This window comes from Alosa pseudoharengus, unplaced genomic scaffold, assembly GCF_046254945.1.
Source record: "Alosa pseudoharengus isolate Yale_2024_CS ecotype anadromous, Long Island Sound unplaced genomic scaffold, YU_APseudo_1.1 YU_APseudo_1.1_scf_7, whole genome shotgun sequence".
NCBI classification, from domain to species: domain Eukaryota; kingdom Metazoa; phylum Chordata; class Actinopteri; order Clupeiformes; family Clupeidae; genus Alosa; species Alosa pseudoharengus.
In genome coordinates, this window is record NW_027468859.1 from 32,404,265 (window position 1) to 32,424,264 (window position 20,000).

The 20,000-nt window shown below is 42.9% G+C and overlaps 2 protein-coding genes across 5 annotated transcripts in view; both read left to right on the forward strand.

The window, feature by feature from the left end:
- The window catches only part of kif3ca (kinesin family member 3Ca), a 17,767-nt gene extending 17,138 nt beyond the window's left edge, over nt 1–629 (forward strand). Inside the window, exon 8 of the mRNA XM_076273210.1 lies at nt 429–629. Within this exon, the coding sequence (XP_076129325.1) occupies nt 429–543 (115 nt within the window). The 3' untranslated portion in view covers nt 544–629. The remainder of the gene's footprint in view (nt 1–428) is intronic.
- An 8,161-nt stretch (nt 630–8,790) lies between these two features.
- dtnba (dystrobrevin, beta a) overlaps nt 8,791–20,000 on the forward strand; it is a 47,765-nt gene continuing 36,555 nt past the window's right edge. For all 4 annotated transcript variants that reach the window (XM_076273249.1, XM_076273251.1, XM_076273252.1 and 1 more), the window contains exon 1: nt 8,791–9,063. The gene's annotated coding sequence lies outside the window, so the exon portion shown is untranslated. The remainder of the gene's footprint in view (nt 9,064–20,000) is intronic.

Here is a 20,000-nt window from a genome sequence, read left to right on the forward strand (position 1 = left end):
CCCCCATAGAAAACCTCCGCAGGGCAGAAGTAAAGGTACATTACACAAAAACAAGCCTCTCCATATATTCTGTAAAATACAGATACACCGTAGAGTGTTTCCACCAAGAATCCACTGTTGGCAAATGAAATTCTCCAGGGATAAAAGATTTAATGAAGGCAAGGAACCATGAAATGTTCTACCAATAACCCACCATTAGGTTGTGTCATACGAAAACGTTTGTAGTTCTCTGGAGGGAAACCAATTATACTTTGAGGGTTCTTAACAACTAATAGTGAAGAAGGTGAATGTTATGCATAACAGTATATCTAGCACAGCAGCCCACAGGACGTTCTTCCAAAATCTGTAGTTAGCTTAGGGTTTTTGTAGTTGTGTCTCAGGGGTTGTAATGTAGTCCTGCTTGTTGACGTCTCGTCTGGTGTTTTCAGGTGCCAGGCCCCTCGAGCGCTGTCCTCATCCGCCTCCACTCTCTCGCTGGCGTCCTCAGGGTCTCACAGCCTGCCCCATCCTCACAGCTCCACGGCAACCAAAGTCCACCAATGAGAGGAGAGGAACCCCCGCCTCCTCCTGCCTGTGCAACTTCACCGCACCAGCGAGGAGTGATTGTGAACGGTTTATAACCTTTGAGGAAACACAGATTGCTTAATGCTTTGTCATGGTGTCGGGCGTCCACAGAGTTACTTAATGCTTTGTCATGGTGTCAGCGTCCATTGGAATCAACTGGACATTTCCTCTCTTCTTCATCATCAGTCTTCTACTCCCCCTCTTTCTACCTATCTCTCTCTCTCACTCTGTCTCTCTCTCTCTCTCTCTACCTATCTCTCTCTCTCTCTGTTTCTCTCTCCCCCCTCTCTCTCTCTCTCTCTCTATCTATATTTCTTGTCCTCTGTTCCTCTCTCACAGACCTGTGATGACTTGAACAGCCGTGTGGAACTGCCAGCCAACGTTGTGCCTGGTGGAGGCCTTCATGATTCCACTCTCATAACACAAACAGCCACTTGCTATTTGTCACTCTTGCGTTTTGTACAGTACCTAGAGTTTTTTTTTAGGCAAACACATCTTTTCTCCAGGCAAATGAATAATGTTTACCAGAAAAGGGACCTAAGTCCCATAAACGGATGCACCAACATCAGAGATATCCAGGTCCTGTCACAGCCTTCAGCCAAGTGTGTGTGTGGGGGGTCAACCATAAGAAACCTACCAAAGTCCACCATGGAGTTGCCATTTTTATTTGAACAAACAACTGAACTGCTTCCCCAACATGCATGGCACTAGGGGAGTCCTGGTGCCGTGTGTATGACATTTGGGAATTTGAGGTGTGACGCTGGAGTTTAGTCACAGTACTCTGACCTCGCTGTGACCTCCACTCCTCCGCGTTGACCTCTGAATTGTACAGAATGGACCAAAAGAAGAAGGATTTTGGATTGTGGATGTAAACAAACTCCCAATCTCTCAACTCCTTTTTCTCATTTTGTCTATCTCTCTGTCTGTCTCTGTCTGTCTCTCTCTCTCTCTCTGTCTCTTTCTGTCTCTCTCTCTCAATCTATCTCTCTCTTTCTGCATGTCTTTTGTGTCTTTGTGAATCTGGTCTGAACTGGTTTTGTGAGTAGCTGGTTTGCTGTAAGCCAGACAGTGGGTATTTTAATGAATTCTGGGGCTTAAACCTTTAATAATTGCTTAACCTTGGTGACAACTGGAGGTGGCTCTGGTATACGGCAATATCTTTTGAAAGTGCAGTGGAACTAACAATAACTCACACACATAAAAACACACATCGCTGAGCGGTAACAGCCATGCAGAATATCTTTGTGCTGAATGCCCCCTGTTCTGTAATTAATGTACATAATGGAAATGTTTTCTTGTCTTTTTTTTGTTATGAAATCCTATTGACATTGTATATTCAGATATGTGTTAAAATATGATTAGCGACATAAAGAGTTGCAGTTGGACACAAGGCTCTGTGCCAGTTATCTGATAGAGGCAGAAGAACCCTGTATTTGGGACACAAGCTATTCACCTCTACCTTTCAGGGATGTGGCAGCAAACTTTCCTGATGGTGCAGTGGAATTTCTCATTTTATTTTGGTAGAGATAGAATACTGGTTTTCTTTCCTCGGGAGAATACCAGTGACCTCATTAGGAGGATGCTCTAGAATGCTCTAGAATGCTCAGTGAAGAGTGGAGCAGGGGAGTGATACTGCAGTCTTTAACTAAAGCCAAGATGGCACATCTACTGAAACTGGGTAACGGGGGTGTTTTTGTATCACACCTTTTGAAAGTCGCTGGGCACCACTGTTCTCCAGCCGCACTCACTGAGACCGCAGGCGACAGTAAGACGAGACTGTGCCCTTCATTTCTCTCTCGCGCGCGCGCTCTCTCTCTCTCTCTCTCTCTCTTTCTCTCCAACCCTCTCTCTCTCACACACACACACACACTGCAGGTAAGTACAACAGTGAGGTATTGTGTTTCTGAAGTCACAAGAAGGGGTTGCACGAGAGCCTAATCTGTCTGCAGCAGACTGTTCGTCCGCATATTATTAATTCACGTGTCCGGGTCTCAAATTTCCGTTAATCAGCCTACCCAGAGGTCGCATGAGAGACGAGCGGCGTCAGCACCTTTTAACCTCCACACGGGGTCGCTTCCTTTTCATGTACGAACCCTCCGAGGCAAGTGGAGAGCTATCATATCTTCGTGTGGGCGCTTTGAACGTGATACCTTTTCTCAGGCCGGCTAATCCAACGTACCCAGGAGGGTCAGACACGTCCTACTCCTGCCAAGCTGGTATCAGCTGATAGAACTCTGTGTAAGTTGTGGCATTTATATTCAGGCCCGTTTGATTCGAATCAGATTACAGAGACAATCTTTCTGATTTCAGTCTCATTATTCTCTTTACTCCGATTAAAACAATGTCATTGAAATTGTGTAATTAGATTGAAATCCAATTTCATTAAGTAAATAATCTGGAACATTATATTTTAATTTTGATTACAATGTCATGGAAATTGTGTAATCAGACTGAAATCCAATTTTATGAAGTCGGAATACATTTTCTGGAATATTCTGGTTGAATTTGATTACATCAGTCATATAACTAATACTCCAGATTGAACTGGAGTTTATCACAATTCCTGAATGAAGATGTGTCATCATGGAATCTGCTTAACATGTAAACTGGAATAAGCGATTGGTGCATCAATCAGATTGTTCTGCACATGTGACCATACTAGGCAATGGAACGAAAGAACATAAGGAAGTAAGACCAAATAAAAAGTAAAGTTTTAAGCAAAAGTAAATAATAATAATAATATATATTATTATAAAGGGGGACAGGCTAAAAGAACAGATTAATTAATTAAATGATAATCATGTTACAACTAAGTAATAACAGAATAAGAACGTAAATCAAGTATTTGATGAGGACATCTGACACAAATAAAAGATAAAAGCATGTGTGTATATGAAGATGGAAGGTGAAAGGTGAATCAAGCTGTCGACAGCAAACCCTTAGCTGTTGCAATCAATGGATACTGGATTCCCATCACACCCACTTGACCAAGGATTTGCACTGATGGAAGTACAGTGGTGGAACTGGAAGGAGAGAAGCCATAATGACTACTCAACTCCTATATGATCCCGTTCTGTGCTCAGTATTCCAAGAGCATCTCCCCACTCTGTGGATGTTAAGGAAATGTGTGTGGAGCACTTATAGACAGCTAAACCCATTTTGCCCATGTAACATGATCTGACTGATGATGATGGTTCTAGTATGAAGCTAACGCTAATGGTATTTATCCTACAGATGGACACCCACATTCACCCAAAGGGCTGACACCGTAGTCAGGGCAACAGCATTGTGACATCACAGCCTCTCATGCTGTTTCTATGGCAATCACCTTTTAGCTCCACTGTGGCCATAAGCCAGGTACTCTCTGTGAATGGCTGTGGCCTAATAGATTATAGGTATTCTGAGTGAAAAGAAAAGCTTTCTTTGCATGTTCATTCAGCCCTGTGTGTGTGTGTGGGGGGGGGGGGGGGGGGGGGGGGTTAATGGAGAGGGAGGGGGGCAGAAACTAAGTGGCGCTATTGGAATTTCAAGTGAATCAGGAAGTGAAGCGGATGCAATGGGATAGAATCATCGGGGCTGCAACTCCCGTTTCCAAAAGCAAGGGCTTTTTGACTCATTTTCTTTCATTAGTGTGGTTCATTCTTAACATTTCCATTCCTACAAAATTTGAAGGAAGAAGGCCAAATAGAAGCATAGTGATAGGCACCAATGAGAAACAAAGATTGAGTTTTGTGTGTGTTGTTGTTGTTGTTGAATACAAAGTGTTGTCATTATATTGTGAATTTTTTTTGTTACACCAATGCCTTAAGCATCTCTGTTGCCTTTTTCCCCATGTGTCCGTTTGCATCTCTAAAGAACCTTTTGGTCCATCTCCACCTAGTGTCATCTGTCTCTCTGTGGCAGCTGGTGTCACACGTTGGCACAAGCAACCGAGTGATATCATATCATTGAAGTCACATGACTTGTGACACCTTCTGACTGGGATTTGGATGTCTTCAAAGGACACAGCGCTCTCCAAGAGCAAGTTATTGAGACCAGCTAGACCAAATGGGTCCCTGTGAGGTGCACAATCATAAATTATGTGATTAGAATATTGCCAACCAAAAAAGCACTCCATAGCACTCCTGAAGAATATTGCACTGTACCATATGAGCGCATTTTAGGGTGACTTCTTTGTCATGCACTTTGCTTTACAGCTGGCAGGAAAAAGCTTTGGCCTAATGAGAACTGAGTTGGAGCCGTATGGTCTGACTCAATAAAAAATAAAACAATAGACATGCTGAGTCATTTTAATATATAGATGTCAGGAAGCAGTGGCAGACAGACACAACAGCATGTGTGTAGCCTATAGGCCATTCCGGAACTTACCCATTGTAGAGTAGTGGTTTCCCTAGACTTCCCGCAACATTAGATTAAATTCAAATTATACTGACTTAAACCGATGTTACATACATAGGTCAAATGATTCACTATGGGTTGTCAAATAGCCTGCATTGATTAGTCAGCTTTTTCTCTGGGTAGGCCTACATACATAAGATACCTACCTAAAATAAACACCTCACCTTATATCACCTTAAAATGAATTAATCTAATAATCCTCAGGAAGCATAGGCCTATCATGGAATTTACAATTTAATTGAAGTAGCCTACTGATAACGTTAAACGTAGGCTACTTAATTGAAAGGCTGGTGCAGGAACACAGATGTCCTTTTAACGCTATTTCTATAGACGACACTGCCCTCAAGCGGTAGAGTATCAAACGTTTAACAATAAAATATTTTATATCAGGATAAATTATTTGGGTATATATTACTATATTACTGTAGCATGAATAATTATTTTATACCATAATGAATATCATTGAACACGGTGCTGTTTTCGAACGTAGCCTAATTTATTTAGCCTATCATTATTTTATGTATTAGTAGTTAAGGCTTTTGGGGTATATTAAAGACTTACTCTGTGCAATCCCTGTCGACCCGGTCTGTGTTGCCTCTGAGGTGCAGAGATATTGTCACAGGTCTAGTTGTATGAGAAACAGTGAATAAGAGGCAAGCCTTGACCTACAATAAACTTACAATTGTTTTTTTTATATGTGGCTGGCAGAGCTTTTAATTTCCAGAAAGCTTCTAAGGCCTAGGCTATCCGTCTTTTAAACAGAGCTGAGACAATGTTTGGAGTTGATAATAATGCTGATGACAATTTCGTCAGCATAGGGACATTTCTATGCTGGCAGCGTCTATACAACCCGTTTTACCCGCGATGTCATCATCACTTTCGCCACCATGCGGTTCCTCGGGACGGTGCATGTGACCCAATTAAACAACACTACCGGTAGATGGCAGAGTAAAACCAAGTTATTTTTGGCATGCGTGTCTCCAAAGCTAAAGTGTAGCCTATGTCGCGGCTACCGTTTACAGTCAAAATTGATTCCGCCACCACCCAGACATAGCCACATTTAGTCTTTAGTGACTCTGTTTTAAGAGATGCATCATGTATGTGTGCCTGTCAGTCTTTCTGACAAGAACATAGATAGACCTTTATCCTCTTATATATCAAAATTAGAGCAACACACCATGTATTTGCATGGTGTGTCTGTGTTTGTGTGTATTTAGGTGTATGTGTCTGAGAGTTTTTTTCCCTCATATTATTGCTTTTGTGATGTCTCCTGATGATCAGATTAAGCAGGTGATATATATTGTAATGCATGCCATATGACCTAATTTGTGTGTGTGTGTGTGTGCGCGCCTCCGGTCACACACTGTTTATGTGCAACTGCAGCCATTCAGCACAGGGTTAATGTTCAACCTCACAGTTGGGTGAAACGCCATATTGGCATGACAACAATGCTGGGAAACTAACCTTTGCTTTTATGTGAATGAATGTGAGTGTACGTGTGTGAAAGGGAAAGAGAAAAAGAGGGCGACTCCATCACTTGTAAGTGTCGCTATGGTGTGGAATGTGCCTAACTGTGAGGCCCAGTTGACAAACTGCCTTCCAGTCCCATAGTTACCATACCACAGCTGATGTTACCACAGTGGCATGACATCTAACCCTAATAGCATGCATTATTCTATAGAATATCTATTGTATAATGAAATATGCTGTATTATTACAGCGTAATACATGACATAAAATCAATTAATCATATGCTATAAACAATGTGTAAACATGAAACACAACAATAGCATAGATACATATCTCATGTGAAATGGTTAAAGGTAAACCATTTCAAAGTAACACTAACACAGCAAGACATGGAAGTGACTCACATTCAGTCAGAGTGACCTCTGACATTGAACATCCACACAATACAGCACAGTATTTTCATAAAAGGCTTGATAGTTCTAATGCATGATATCCTCCCCATAATTATTTGTGTGTGTGTGTGTGTGTGTGTGTGTGTGTTTGTGTTGGTGTGCCACTTTTTTTTTCTGAGTTCTGTTTTGTTTATATGGGAGAAATAAATAGATTGAAGGAAAGAAAAGTCAGAGCAACAAACAAACACAGGAAGAGACAGTAAACACGCCAACAGCGGGATGAGACAAAGGGTGCTAGAAAAAGTCGAGCCAAAGCAGTATTAGGTTTCCAAGTTCACTGAATCGGTGATCATTTTCATGGCGGTGAGGGGGATAGTGTGCCAAGTCCCTGCATATCTTGCATTCCAAAGTAACGAACCATCACATCGTGACAGGTTCAGGCTGCACTTGACGACCCACTACACACTGTATGCAGAAAGGTTCCCCACAAGGGACGCCTTGGAACCGCACTTATGTGTTTTATTTCGGTCTTTGTTTTAATGTTTTATGTCCTTTATGTTTTTCAGCTAGTCTTCAAGTAGTTCAGTCAATGTATTCTTTAGTGCAACAGAAGTACTATACTGGAAAGAAGGTTGACCTTGTTTCAACCAAAGATTATAGAGCGCTATACGCGCTCCGCTCCAAGTATTTTTGGTTTTAACACTAATGATCTTGAAAGACGCAGTTCTTCATTATGATGTAATGTATGTATTGCTGACATCACATTCAAGTTGTTCATCTTGTGCCGGCCAGCACTCTTCATTATATCACAAGCCACTGCTGAATTTCACAGCTGCCCATAGGTTTACCCAGTCAGAGGGTCATGGCTGTGTGTGTGTGTGTGTGTGTGTGTGTGTGTGTAGGTGGGTGAGAAGAGAGCTGATGCACGTGTGCATGCTTGGACAGCAAACAGGCCACTGTAGAAGAGGAAGTGAGAGAACAGAAAGAGAAAGAGAGAGGCTTTTATTGTGTAATACATCTGCTTTTATTGTGTAATAACCTAAAGCTAGATGCCATCATTTAGTCATCCTGTCACAGGCCAATCTGCTATAGCTGGCATCAGTGAGGGACATGCAAATATGATGATTCAGTTGTACTCATCGTGTCTCATTAACTTTCCTGCAGTCTTAAAACTCGGCTCCTTACAAACCTTTCATGATAAGTTGTGGGTTCAATTCCTGGCTTCCACGGATATACCCTTGAGCAAGGCACTTAACCCTGAGTTACTGTGGGAAGAATGGCCCTTGTAATATAATTGATATATGTAAGTCACTTTGGATAAAAGTATAAGTATATACTCTTTTGATCCCGTGAGGGAAATTTGGTGTGTCTGCTAAATGAATGTAAATTGTAAATGATAGCCTAAATAGATTGGTTAATATAACCTGTAACACAGTCAGTACACCATTGGACACCATAAGAGGTCTGCTTGATGTAGGCTAACTAAGCAGTTTGTATTGTTATGCAACATTCAAGAGGAAAATCTGATACAATGATGAAATGTTATAAAACTGATACAAAAATGTTAACAATGTTTCAGAGAAACGTGCAGGCTATTCTTGAAAACTTTGGCTATAGAGTTTAAATGATGTCTCTGCACATTCTTTGTTGTTCTGTTTTAATTTCACCTCCCCGGTATTTATAATGTAGCACCCTCAATTCTCAAGAAGACCAATATCTGTCTTCCTCTGGCAATGAGCATTAATGTAGCCTATTCAGAGTAGGCTATAATCTGATAATACTGTTGTTTTTGTTGTTGCAAAATAAAAACTCTACATCCCATATCGTTTAGGCACACGTTTCTCTCTCACTTTTTTCCGATGTGTGTGGAGCCGTGTGTGAACAGAGAGAGAGAGTGAGAAAGAGAGAGAGAGAGAGAGAGAGAGAGAGAGAGAGAGAGAAGTAGTAAGGCAGTGCGGTAGTGCGAGTGAGAGGACAACTCTTTCCACCGCAGCTCGACTCCGAACGCAGACAGCGACTGTTGTTGGTGGACCATGGGGAAGCACAAACGTATTTCCCCGTCTCTCCGGAGCTTTCAGCGGTGACTGCGGTCAATTCACACCGAGGAGTTCACCAGCCTGAAGCTAGGGGATGAATTAGAAAAGCATAAATCTGCCCTTCCTACGGTTATTCGAAAGTGTTTTGTGTTCACTGGATGCTGATTGCCTGCGAACTGTGACAACTACCTGCGGAAATTCTGGTGAGTGAGTGCACAACGAGCAACGAGGACTACCCCGGAGATGTCCGTTTCTGTGATTGAAACAGAAAAGTGTGTTTTTGTTTCTGCTAAACTGGTGATACAAATCAATGGTATCCTGGCTGTCTGGAAGCACTTTCACCCAGGCATTCATGTGAAGGGGGAATAAGGCAAAGATGGAGTTAATTTTTTTTTACAATATGGCCGCGCTTTTATGTCTCGTTTCCTCAAGTAAACGGATAAAGTACTCCGAGGCGATTTACGGTACGTTAGAGGTTACATGCACTGTGTCCGGACACAAGCGTACAGTTAATGTGCCTTCTTTCTCCACGCCGGTGGAAGTTTTGTTTTTTTACCCAAAGCCTGCGTTTCTGAAGGTCCTGTAGGCGACACAGGAGGCATACGAGCCTCATTCAAATCTATCCAACCACAATGTCCAGTCTCCGATTCGAGCGAAACAAACCAAAACAAATGGTGTGATGCATCTACGCATGTTCTGTGCCTATCTAAGAATAGCTTTTTACGTTAACAACCACAGGGAATAAATAGCTTTGTTTAAGGTTGAATCTGCGAGTCTGTAACTGAAAACATTTTCAATGAAGTGGGCGGTCAGCCACTGTCACTTTATTGGAAAGGAAATGTAGGTTATGGCATATTTGTTTCATCCAAATATGTTGCCATGCAAGTTTGGTTGCGTATCTCTGCCAGGAATACGCTTTTGTCCATTTTTGTTGTTTTCTGATCATGACTTCTAATACTGTGAGGACCTTTTTAGGTTACTCTGATGCAAGTCAGCGTTATTGTGTTTGATTGATTGAGTCGAATTAGTGGAAAACGGCAATAGTCTGTCTTTTCCACGTCCGTGACAGAAGACCATATACTGAAATCTCCTTTTAGGTAGATGAACGACCTAAATATGGCAGCATTCTGGCCATCTCCACACAATAAAAAAAAAAATCTACATAGTTGCATGACTAACCACACAGTAATGGAAGGATTTGTCAGATGTCTGCAACCTCTGCACAAACACTTAGTTAGATTAGGGTTGCATCAGGTAGATATCCAGTACAACAAGAATTACTAAATCTCTCTTTGCTCTCTCTGTTTGTGTGTGTGTAAGCTTGAAAAAACTGTAGGTCAGGATGTTCCACTTCAGCGTATCACACCTTACTAGGCCTTGCTCATTGCTTGACATTCCCTCTTGCTGTTCCAGTAAACCACTTCTGATAAGACAGATAGTGTGTGTGTGTGTGTGTGTGTAAGCACCAGTAGGGTTCTTTTGGTGAGGCATACAGGGAATCAGAGAGAGGAGGCTGGATGTAGAGGAGAAGATAAGCTTTAGAGAACTTTAGGTGCTCTCGGCTCTGACTTGGAGAAGAGAAGCCTGATGGTTAACTTTAGTATAACTTTAGGTGCTCTCGGCTCTGTTTTGGAGAAGAGAAGCCTGATGGTTAACTTTAGTATAACTTTAGGTGCTCTCGGCTCTGTTTTGGAGAAGAGGAGAGAAGCCTGATGGTTAACTTTAGGTGCTCTCGGCTCTGTTTTGGAGAAGAGGTGAGAAGCCTGATGGTTAACTTTAGTATAACTTTAGGTGCTCTCGGCTCTGTTTTGGAGAAGAGGAGAGAAGCCTGATGGTTAACTTTAGGTGCTCTCGGCTCTGTTTTGGAGAAGAGGAGAGAAGCCTGATGGTTAACTTTAGTATAACTTTAGGTGCTCTCGGCTCTGTTTTGGAGAAGAGGAGAGAAGCCTGATGGTTAACTTTAGGTGCTCTCGGCTCTGTTTTGGAGGAGAGAAGGGAAGCCTGATGGTTAACTTTAGGTGCTCTCGGCTCTGTTTTGCTCTGCTCTTTTGGAGGACTTGTAGCTTTGATGTATGAGTGTGTGCTTGTCAGGGCAATGTCAGCTCCAGTCGTCACCATGGCAAAAATAGTTTTGGTGTGTGTGTGAGAGCGTGTGTGAGTGAGAGAGGGAGAGCAAGAGAGAGTGAAAGAGGGTGTTTGCCTGTGTGTGAAAATGGGCCCCTAAGCATGTTGGCTTTTGTAGGGAAGTGCGTGAAGGCATTGTATGGGGCAACATGCAAAAAGCACATGATTGATAGGCATAAGCTTAGACACATACACACACACACACACACACACACACATTCTCTCTTTTTCTTGCTCTGTGCTCTGTCATTTAAGACCCATAAATGCTCTCTGGAATGTGTCCCCTTTCTAACAAAACACTCATGACACAACTGTGTCCCATGTTACACAGAAACACACACACACACACTCCTTCTCTATCCCTCCCTCCCTGTCTCTTTTTGCTTTCTAGTCTCTTACACAATCACAGAGATGCAGATTTGATCTCTCCCGCATGAACAAAAATGTGAACGCCAACTTACGCAAAGTCATTTACATGCACACACACACACACACACACAAACAGAGAGAGAGAGGGAAGCACATTATCAGTGGTGATCTGAGGGTGGATAAGCTCATCACAGGTGTCAGTTTAGATGATATGAGTGAAATGGAGAGAGAATTTATATTTAATCTATCTGGTGATTAAATCTATTGTGTGTGTGTGTGTGTTGAGGGATTGTGTGAATAGGTGTATCTATTTGTGACTTGACATGTGCTAGTATGTTCAAGAATGTGTGTGTGTGTGTGTGTGTGTGTGTGTGTTAGAGATGCGCGGATGGGCTATTATTTCAACCGTAACCGCATAGCAAAACGTATCATCCATCCGCACCAACGTTTTTTGACCAATTTTCATTCAAGTCCACCGCACAGCAGTGCAACGTGCATGTTCACATTTTTAGTAACAACCAGTGGTGGAGGAAGTACTGAATCTCAGTACTTAAGTAAAAGTACAAATACACAGAGAAATATTTACTTTAGTAAAAGTAAAAGTACCACAATGACAACCCTACTTAAGTAAAAGTAAAAAGTACCTGCTTTTAAATGTACTTTAAGTATTAAAAGTAAAAGTATTTGCATTATGATTTATTCTCTTAATATCTATATTCTAAAAGAAAAAATAGTATGGGCTGTGGCATTTTAATTAGGCCTAAGCTAGTTTTAGGTTAGGCTATATTCGACTAGATAGTTTTAAGCTAATGCAATTGTGCTTACCATCTGTGGCCCAGTTTACATTCTGACCTACAATTCTAGAGACTGTAATTCTGGTTATCTACTAGGGTGATCTGCTGAGTATATCATTCAGCAAAACACGAGAGCCTGAAGTTTAACGGGGTAGACCAGGGAAACGTCGGGTGGATCGTAATGCCAATTCTGCTGATTGAACAGAAAAGTTGCTGAAAAAGGTGTCTTTATGATTAGGTTCAGTTTCACTTGCGCAGACGCACATAGACATTGAATGAGCGCTCACATTTCTACCCCCCCCCCCCCCCCCCCCAATTGTAGGCTATGCCTCTTTATTTGATCACACACAATTAAGAAATATTTCCTAATCTGGAAAATGCTACGTTTTTTTCTGCCAGCGGTTCTATAATAGTCTACCATTCATTTGTGGCGCAAATGATCAGACGTGTGACAGAAGCATGGGCATAGCCTGTAACTTCGCTGATCCGCGGATAGCAATCTCATCGGAGAGGAGGCCCTAACGCTGCAGATAACAGACAGAGAAAGGCACAGAACACAGTTGCATATCCAGTGTAGCCATGGGTCTGGTGAATATAGCCTACCGAATGCAGATGGCTACAAGCTCACGCTTTGCCTGGTCTAGACTATAAGCTTATGTTTCAAAGATTTAGAAGCTGGGCACGTAGCGCTCCAGAATATGTGGTAGCAACCCCGCCCCCTGGTAAAACAAACGTGTTTGTCAGAGACAAAAAAAATCTGATCATAAAATGTAGGCCTATCGTAAAAAGGAACGATGGTGTTGTAGAAATGTAGCGGAGTAAAAGTACAGATAATTGCTGTAAAATGTAACGAAGTAAAAGTCAAAAGTATGCACTATAAATTCTACTTAAGTAAAGTACAAATACGTGGAATATTTACTTAAGTACAGTAACGAAGTATTTGTACTTCGTTACATTCCACCACTGGTAACAACCGCCAAACGTGCTTGCTTGCCTTACACATCGAAGTTTTCCGACTATTTTTCTTACCTTCTTTTTTCCGCTGTGGATGTTACTGAGCTTGTAGAAGTTTTAGCTCTTACGTTCTGAACATCTCGCACTGCCATTGCCCAATGTCAGTTCTGAGTCATATCACTTCATAATCTGTCTCCCTTTTACATGCCTATTCCCTGAATGGTAGGCTACAATGACTATGTGTTTTATATATAATATCGAAACAAAATAACCCAGTCAGTCTCTTCTACGAGATGTTTAGGCCTCCTCCAATAGCCTACTGGCAGCTGGGCATAGGTTGCAGATTTGCTTAGTGGCCTACCAAGGCTCTGCAACGAGACGCGACATGGGAGATGAATCATCGGTCAACTTGCACTGTAGCCTATTCTACTTTCTTATTGCACACTGGAGAGGAAAACATGCTGGTAGGCTACGTACGATAGGCTACTTAATTTAAACTTTGTTACCTTTAGTGTGTGTGGGTGTGTGAGGGGTTGCTCAGTGAAACATCGGAATACACCAATTCCGCAACACCGTCTCTGATAGATAAACAAAGCAGCATGCATAGAAGCAACTAGGCCAAACTGCCTGATGAAAAGTTTACTATTTCAAAGTGTGCTCGTTTTTTTCGGATGTAGGTAACACAATTTAACAATGTATAGGCTATATTTTTGTCATTTGATTGGTTCAACCGCCACCCGCCCGAATTTAATTAAAATATTATATTTCTTCACGTCATCCGCCCGATCCGCGGTTTTACCGCGGAGTCCGCGGCTGTAACCGCGAACCGCGCATTTCTAGTGTGTGTGTGTGATGAGTGTGTGTGTGTGTGTGATGAGTGTGTGTGTGTGTGTGTGCTTAAGTGTGTTTCCATTTAAGCCATGTTGTCACCAATCAGTCACTCGAGCCGCTGAGAGTGCAACAGGAGCTGACAATCACGTCACACTGAGGGAGAGAAGGCATGAGACCGAATACAATGACCTCTGACCTTTGACCTAAGGTCTCTGACCTGGGACTGAGGCACAGGCACACTGCTGCTCCTCCAGCATTTTCAGCGCAAGTCCTCTGCATCTCTGTAGAAGAGATTAGATTAGATTAGATTCAACTTTATTGTCATTTAGCAGAGTACAGGTACAGAGTAAATGGAATGCAGTGGAGAGACGTTGAGCCTCGCGTTGCGCACGCGCCGCCATCTTGGAGAGCATGGAGAGCATCAACAGGTCACACTTACCCTTCTCCGTTGCTCAGAGCTGGAGGGCTTCATGACTCCTTCTGGTGCTCAGAGGATCTGTGAGTCTCGAGCCAGTCACAGTTCTTTCATGTTCATTTCTGCAGAATGATTCCATGCCCATTAAACATCCCATGGAATTTCTGTCAGCTTAATTCGTTTTTTTCCTTGATGTGAAATAAAGCGTTTCTGTGAATAGTGCTATCTATGCTTTGCAGTTCCACTTCTAATTCTGGTTATCGCTCCTGTGGGGTTAAGAAGACGGAACTTACATTTTTGGTTGACCTATTCCTTTCAAGCGTTTGTCCTACTAATCCAATGTATACATCCAGCACGTCTATGGGTGACCCATTGACCGCAGGGGTCGTTTAGGCGATGACAGAAAAGGAACTTTCCCATCCCTCCCCAAGCATGTATCCAATCATGTGATTGGACTGCTCACGGCTAACAGCGTTGTTCCGCCTTACCGAGTCCTTGTGTTTGTAGAAACGGTCATGGACAAAATTACCATCATGGTTCAAACAACCTGCTTGGCCAGGTGCGTCTGTAAATATTATGATGAAACTGAATGGTTGTGTCTGCGGTGTTTTTACTTCCATCATTGTCAGTGTGTAGGTTAAAAGGGTTTTGGGTGTGTAAAGGATTTAAAGGGTATGAGGATAGAAACTCCTCCTCCGTCTGCCACGAAGGCGTCCACCTGACCGCAGTGCTCTGAACAGTCCGTGTCATTGTGTGAAATGTCTTTTAAAATGTTTTGGGCCCTTATTCACACTCTTCTAGTGTAGATGTCCTGCAGGTCCACATAGCAGAACATGTTCAGCAGAACATGCCACTGTCTGGTCCACATAGCAGAACATGTTCAGCAGAACATGCCACTTTCTGGTCCACATAGCAGAACATGTTCAGCAGAACATGCCACTGTCTGGTCCACATAGCAGAACATGTTCAGCAGAACATACCACTGTCTGGTCCACATACATAGCAGAACATGTTCAGCAGAACATACCACTGTCTGGTCCACATAGCAGAACATGTTCAGCAGAACATTCAGCAGAACATACCACTGTCTGGTCCACATAGCAGAACATTCAGCAGAACATGCCACTGTCTGGTCCACATAGCAGAACATTCAGCAGAACATGCCACTGTCTGGTCCACATAGCAGAACATTCAGCAGAACATACCACTGTCTGGTCCACATAGCAGAACATGTTCAGCAGAACATGCCACTGTCTGTCCACATAGCAGAATATTCAGCAGAACATACCACTGTTTGCAGGTCAGGATTGTGTGTCTGTGTGTGTGTGCGTATGTGGGTGCGAGTGCATGTGTGTGGGAACTCTGGCCCTGTTGTTAAGTCAGTTAAGTGTTGTATGGGAGAGCGGGCCTCTCCTGCTCAGACTCCCAGCTGATAACAAAGAAAGCCAGGTGATAACTTCAATCTTACAGACGCCATAATAACACTAAAAAAGGGAGGGGTATTTGTTCCAGGGAGTGTTGGGACACATTAAGAGCAGTCTTGCAGAAGTTCAGGATGTCAAGTAGGGTAGCTTACATGTTGAGAAACATTGTAGTCTTGCAGAAGTTTAGGATGTCGATAGGGTAGCTTACTGTACATGTTGAAAAACATTGTACTGTAGTCTTGCAGAAGTTCAGGATGTCAAGTAGGGTAGCTTACATGTTGAGAAACTTTGCATCTAAACCTTAATAGCAGGTTTAAGAACAATACTGGAGGTTTACTGGGTGGATGAACAGCGTGTTGGGACGTAACTGGAGGTGTGTGGAAGGTCTGTAGGTGTGCATGTGTGTGTGTGCATGTGTGGAAAGGCTGTAGGTGTGTGTGTGTTTGTGTGCATGTGTGGGAGAGGCTGGAGGTGAGGGAGGGGCACAGCAACTCTAGATTGAACAGTAAACATGCAGTGATGCAGTTCAGTGCACAGGCCTTCTTTGGGGTCAAACACAATAATCATTAGTTATTCACTAATGATTAATATATAAACACGGATCTAACAGTTGGTCTGTTGGCAACATGAGTAATAAACCTCTGCAGTAAAATACAACCAATAGGAAAAGTTGCTATACATGTTCAGAGGAAGTATAAGTATATATACTCTTTTGATCCCTTGAGGGAAATTTGGTCAGCATTTATCCCAATCCGTGAATTAGTGAAACACACTCAGCACACAGTAAAGTGAAGCACACACTAACCCCGGTGCTCGGGGAGCAGTGAGGGGTTAGGTGCCTTGCTTAAGGGCACTTCAGCCGTGCCTACTGGTCAGGGTTCGAACCGGCAACCCTCCGGTTACAAGTCCGACGCGCTAACCAGTAGGCCACGGCTGCCCCAGGAGGACTTGTGTTAGGCTACATCTATGTCGGATACAAATGTACCCGACGCACTTTTGTTATGATTCGCCCTCCCTTCCACATTAGACCATCGGATCAGTGTATCCGAAGTGGAGCAATTTGGATCCGCTGGAGACCCTGAACTCATTTTGCTCCGCAGCCGTATCGGATGAATGTGGACTGTGTGTCTGTAGTGTGTTGCGGAACCATCTGAAAACAGATGATGAGTTCAGGCAAGGCCAGGCCATCTAAGTTCATCTATCAGCTGACGGCTCAGCAGGTTTGATACCAATCCTGTGTGGTTATCCCTTCCTATCAGTGTGGTCGGTGTGGTCAATTTGTCAAATACTTTTTTGAGTGTGTGTGTGTCCAGTCATCCCAAGTTCATCTTTTATTTGATCAGCTCTCTGCCTTTTAAATCCGTATTCATATTTCGTCCTGCCAGTAAGTGTGGTGTGAATGGATATTTCAATAATCATGCTTTTTCATGGCCTCCGCTGGATCTGTTTAGTTTGTCTTGTCTCCCAGTATTGTCCATGTAATAGTGTATTAATATTCAGCACCCAGCTCTGAAACCAAACTGCTGAGTCTGACGCTATTGATTTCAGTCTGTCAGCAAATACTAATGTGTACACATATGTTTTTAGAAAAAGTGGTCTTAGATCACAGCACGACAACTGAACACAATTACATAGCTGAATATACCGGTAACACACTAGTTTGGCTTGGTCTGAATCTAGGCTAATTTTAAATGCATGCTAGAAAGGGTCCTAAAACAGAACTCATGGAGACACCTCTTAAACATGTCTCCTATGGTGAAGGAATTTGACAGCGCCATATATGTAAGGCGCTCACCTTTCAGCTGAGTTTTGTTTGCACTTGGGGTCAAGAACGCTCTTAAAGGCATGGCGGTTTCACTTACATCCTCACGGAATTCCCATTAAAGTTCTTATAGAACTCTCCTGTATGGCGTTCTTGGAAGTCCCCTTTTGGTGTCAGAACAAATGTTTGAGGGGCAGTAGACATTTCTGTGGGGAGCCTCTTCGTATGCTGTCTAGAACCTTGTTGTACCACACAGAGAACCCCCCTTCGTCAAAGTGGGACCTGAATAGAACATTTTAAGAGCCTTCTGTTTATGCCAGTCCTCTTACCACCTTTAAGTATTCTTCATTGAGCTTGCCCTGAAGAACCATGAGATCAGCATGTTAGCTGAACTAACTAGACGGCGAGAGAGAGAGAGAGAGAGAGAGAGACTACAAGAAGAAGTGTGGGATGAAGGAACAAGGGATGAAGTGAGGGGAAAAGGAGGTGTTGAATGAGGATGGGATTCTCTTCTATCCCTCTGAGGGAATGGCCTAGAGCCCTTTTCTGTAGTCCCCTAGAATCAAAAGAGAGAGAGAGAGAGCGCAGGAAGAGGGGGAGGAAGTGAAAGAAGTAGAGAAAGAGAGCGGAAACTGATACTGGGTGAGGGCAGAAGAACCCTGAGAACCGTTCTTATCCTTTCAGCTCATCTGTATTACGGAGGGATCAGCCAGAGTCCTTGGAGAGGGCCTGTACACACACACACACATGCGCGCACAGTTGCACACACACACACATACACACATACACTCACACACTCACACACGCATACACACACTCACACACACACACACACACACACACACACACACACACACACTCTCTCTCTCTCTCTCTCTGTCTTTCTCAGACAAATACACACATACACACACACACACACACGCCATTACAAATTAATGCCTGAACATTTTAGTCATTCACTCACTCACTCACTCACTTACTCACACACACACACATACACACACACACACACACACACACACACACACACACACCCGCCCTGATGATTTCCTGTCACAGTGGGACAGTGGGGTCTGTTTGTGCCGCAGTAATCTGACAGAGGAGTGACGCTTCCATGAAGGTTATCTTTGATCTATTATACATGCAGCTCCTGATATGAACACAAAATATAATAACACTCGCAGCTGTGTATCACAGCAAATTAACTCATTCTCACTCCACCCCACCCCTCTCACTGTCTGTCACTCTTTCCTTTTATGTTGTTTATGTTTTGTACATTGTATTTGTTCTGCCTGTACGGGTTAGCTGGCCTATAACAAGGTTATTGCCTTGTTTTTGGTGGGGCTGTCTGTCAAAAGTGTCACCATGGTTAACACTTGGCCACGGTGAGTTGGTCCAGAGTAGAAAATGCTCTTATTAGGCTTATAGAGAAGAGAGTTGAAATGAATGCAGGAAAGAGAAGGCTATGAGGAGAAAGGCGCCTGTTTTTCGGGAAGTTGGTAAACTCTGTGAAAGTGCACGGTCGTACGTGTTTGTGTGGGACGTGCCCAAGCGTGGCCCTGTTGATGCTATCGGGCAGAGCGTCTGGACCTTTACTAATGGAGTTATGATTGGGGGTTTGCTAATACATCTAAAACAGGAACACACACACACATACACACACACATACACACACGCACATACACGTACATACATACTCACACTCACACACATACACATACACACACACACACACACACACACACACACGTACATACACATACACACACACACACACACACGCACACACACACACACACACACACACTGATAGCAATAATTTTACGGTTAAAATTATTAATAATTGAATTGCCATGTGACCCTTCTTGGTTTAAAACAAAGGCACCCTCCCCTCCCCCAATCAAATGCTAATGTGCTGGTTCAAGGCCTATCATACAGGACAAAGGATGTTACCTTGATATAATGTATCCATGTGTCATGAAATGTAAATGTATTCATGTTTGGTATCATTCTGATAGTCTCAGTACAAGGATTGTAATGATTTGATTGTGAGAATGTTTGGAACATTCTATAAGTGATATTTCTGATATATATGATATCTCCTCTCATGCTATTCTGATAAGAATGCATAGGTGTGAAATAGGTGTGTGAGTAGGTGTGTCTGATGCCAACTGGAGAACCAATCATGTGGGATTGTTTTGGCGCCATTTTTCCTCTTTGTTTAACTCATACAAAAGTGATTAACTTGCATTGTAAGATTAGAACATGGAGAACTGAGGAGAGGAGAGGTTGGCTACAGGCCAACCTAGGCCTTTCAGGCCTGGGCTAGGCCTACATAGACCATAGACCTTTTTTTGTACTCTCTCTGCTTGTAACAGAATAAACTTGATTCCTGAGTTTTTCCTGAAGTTCGCCAGTCTAAGATTAATATTAAGTAATTATTCACCACAATTACTTTCAACACACA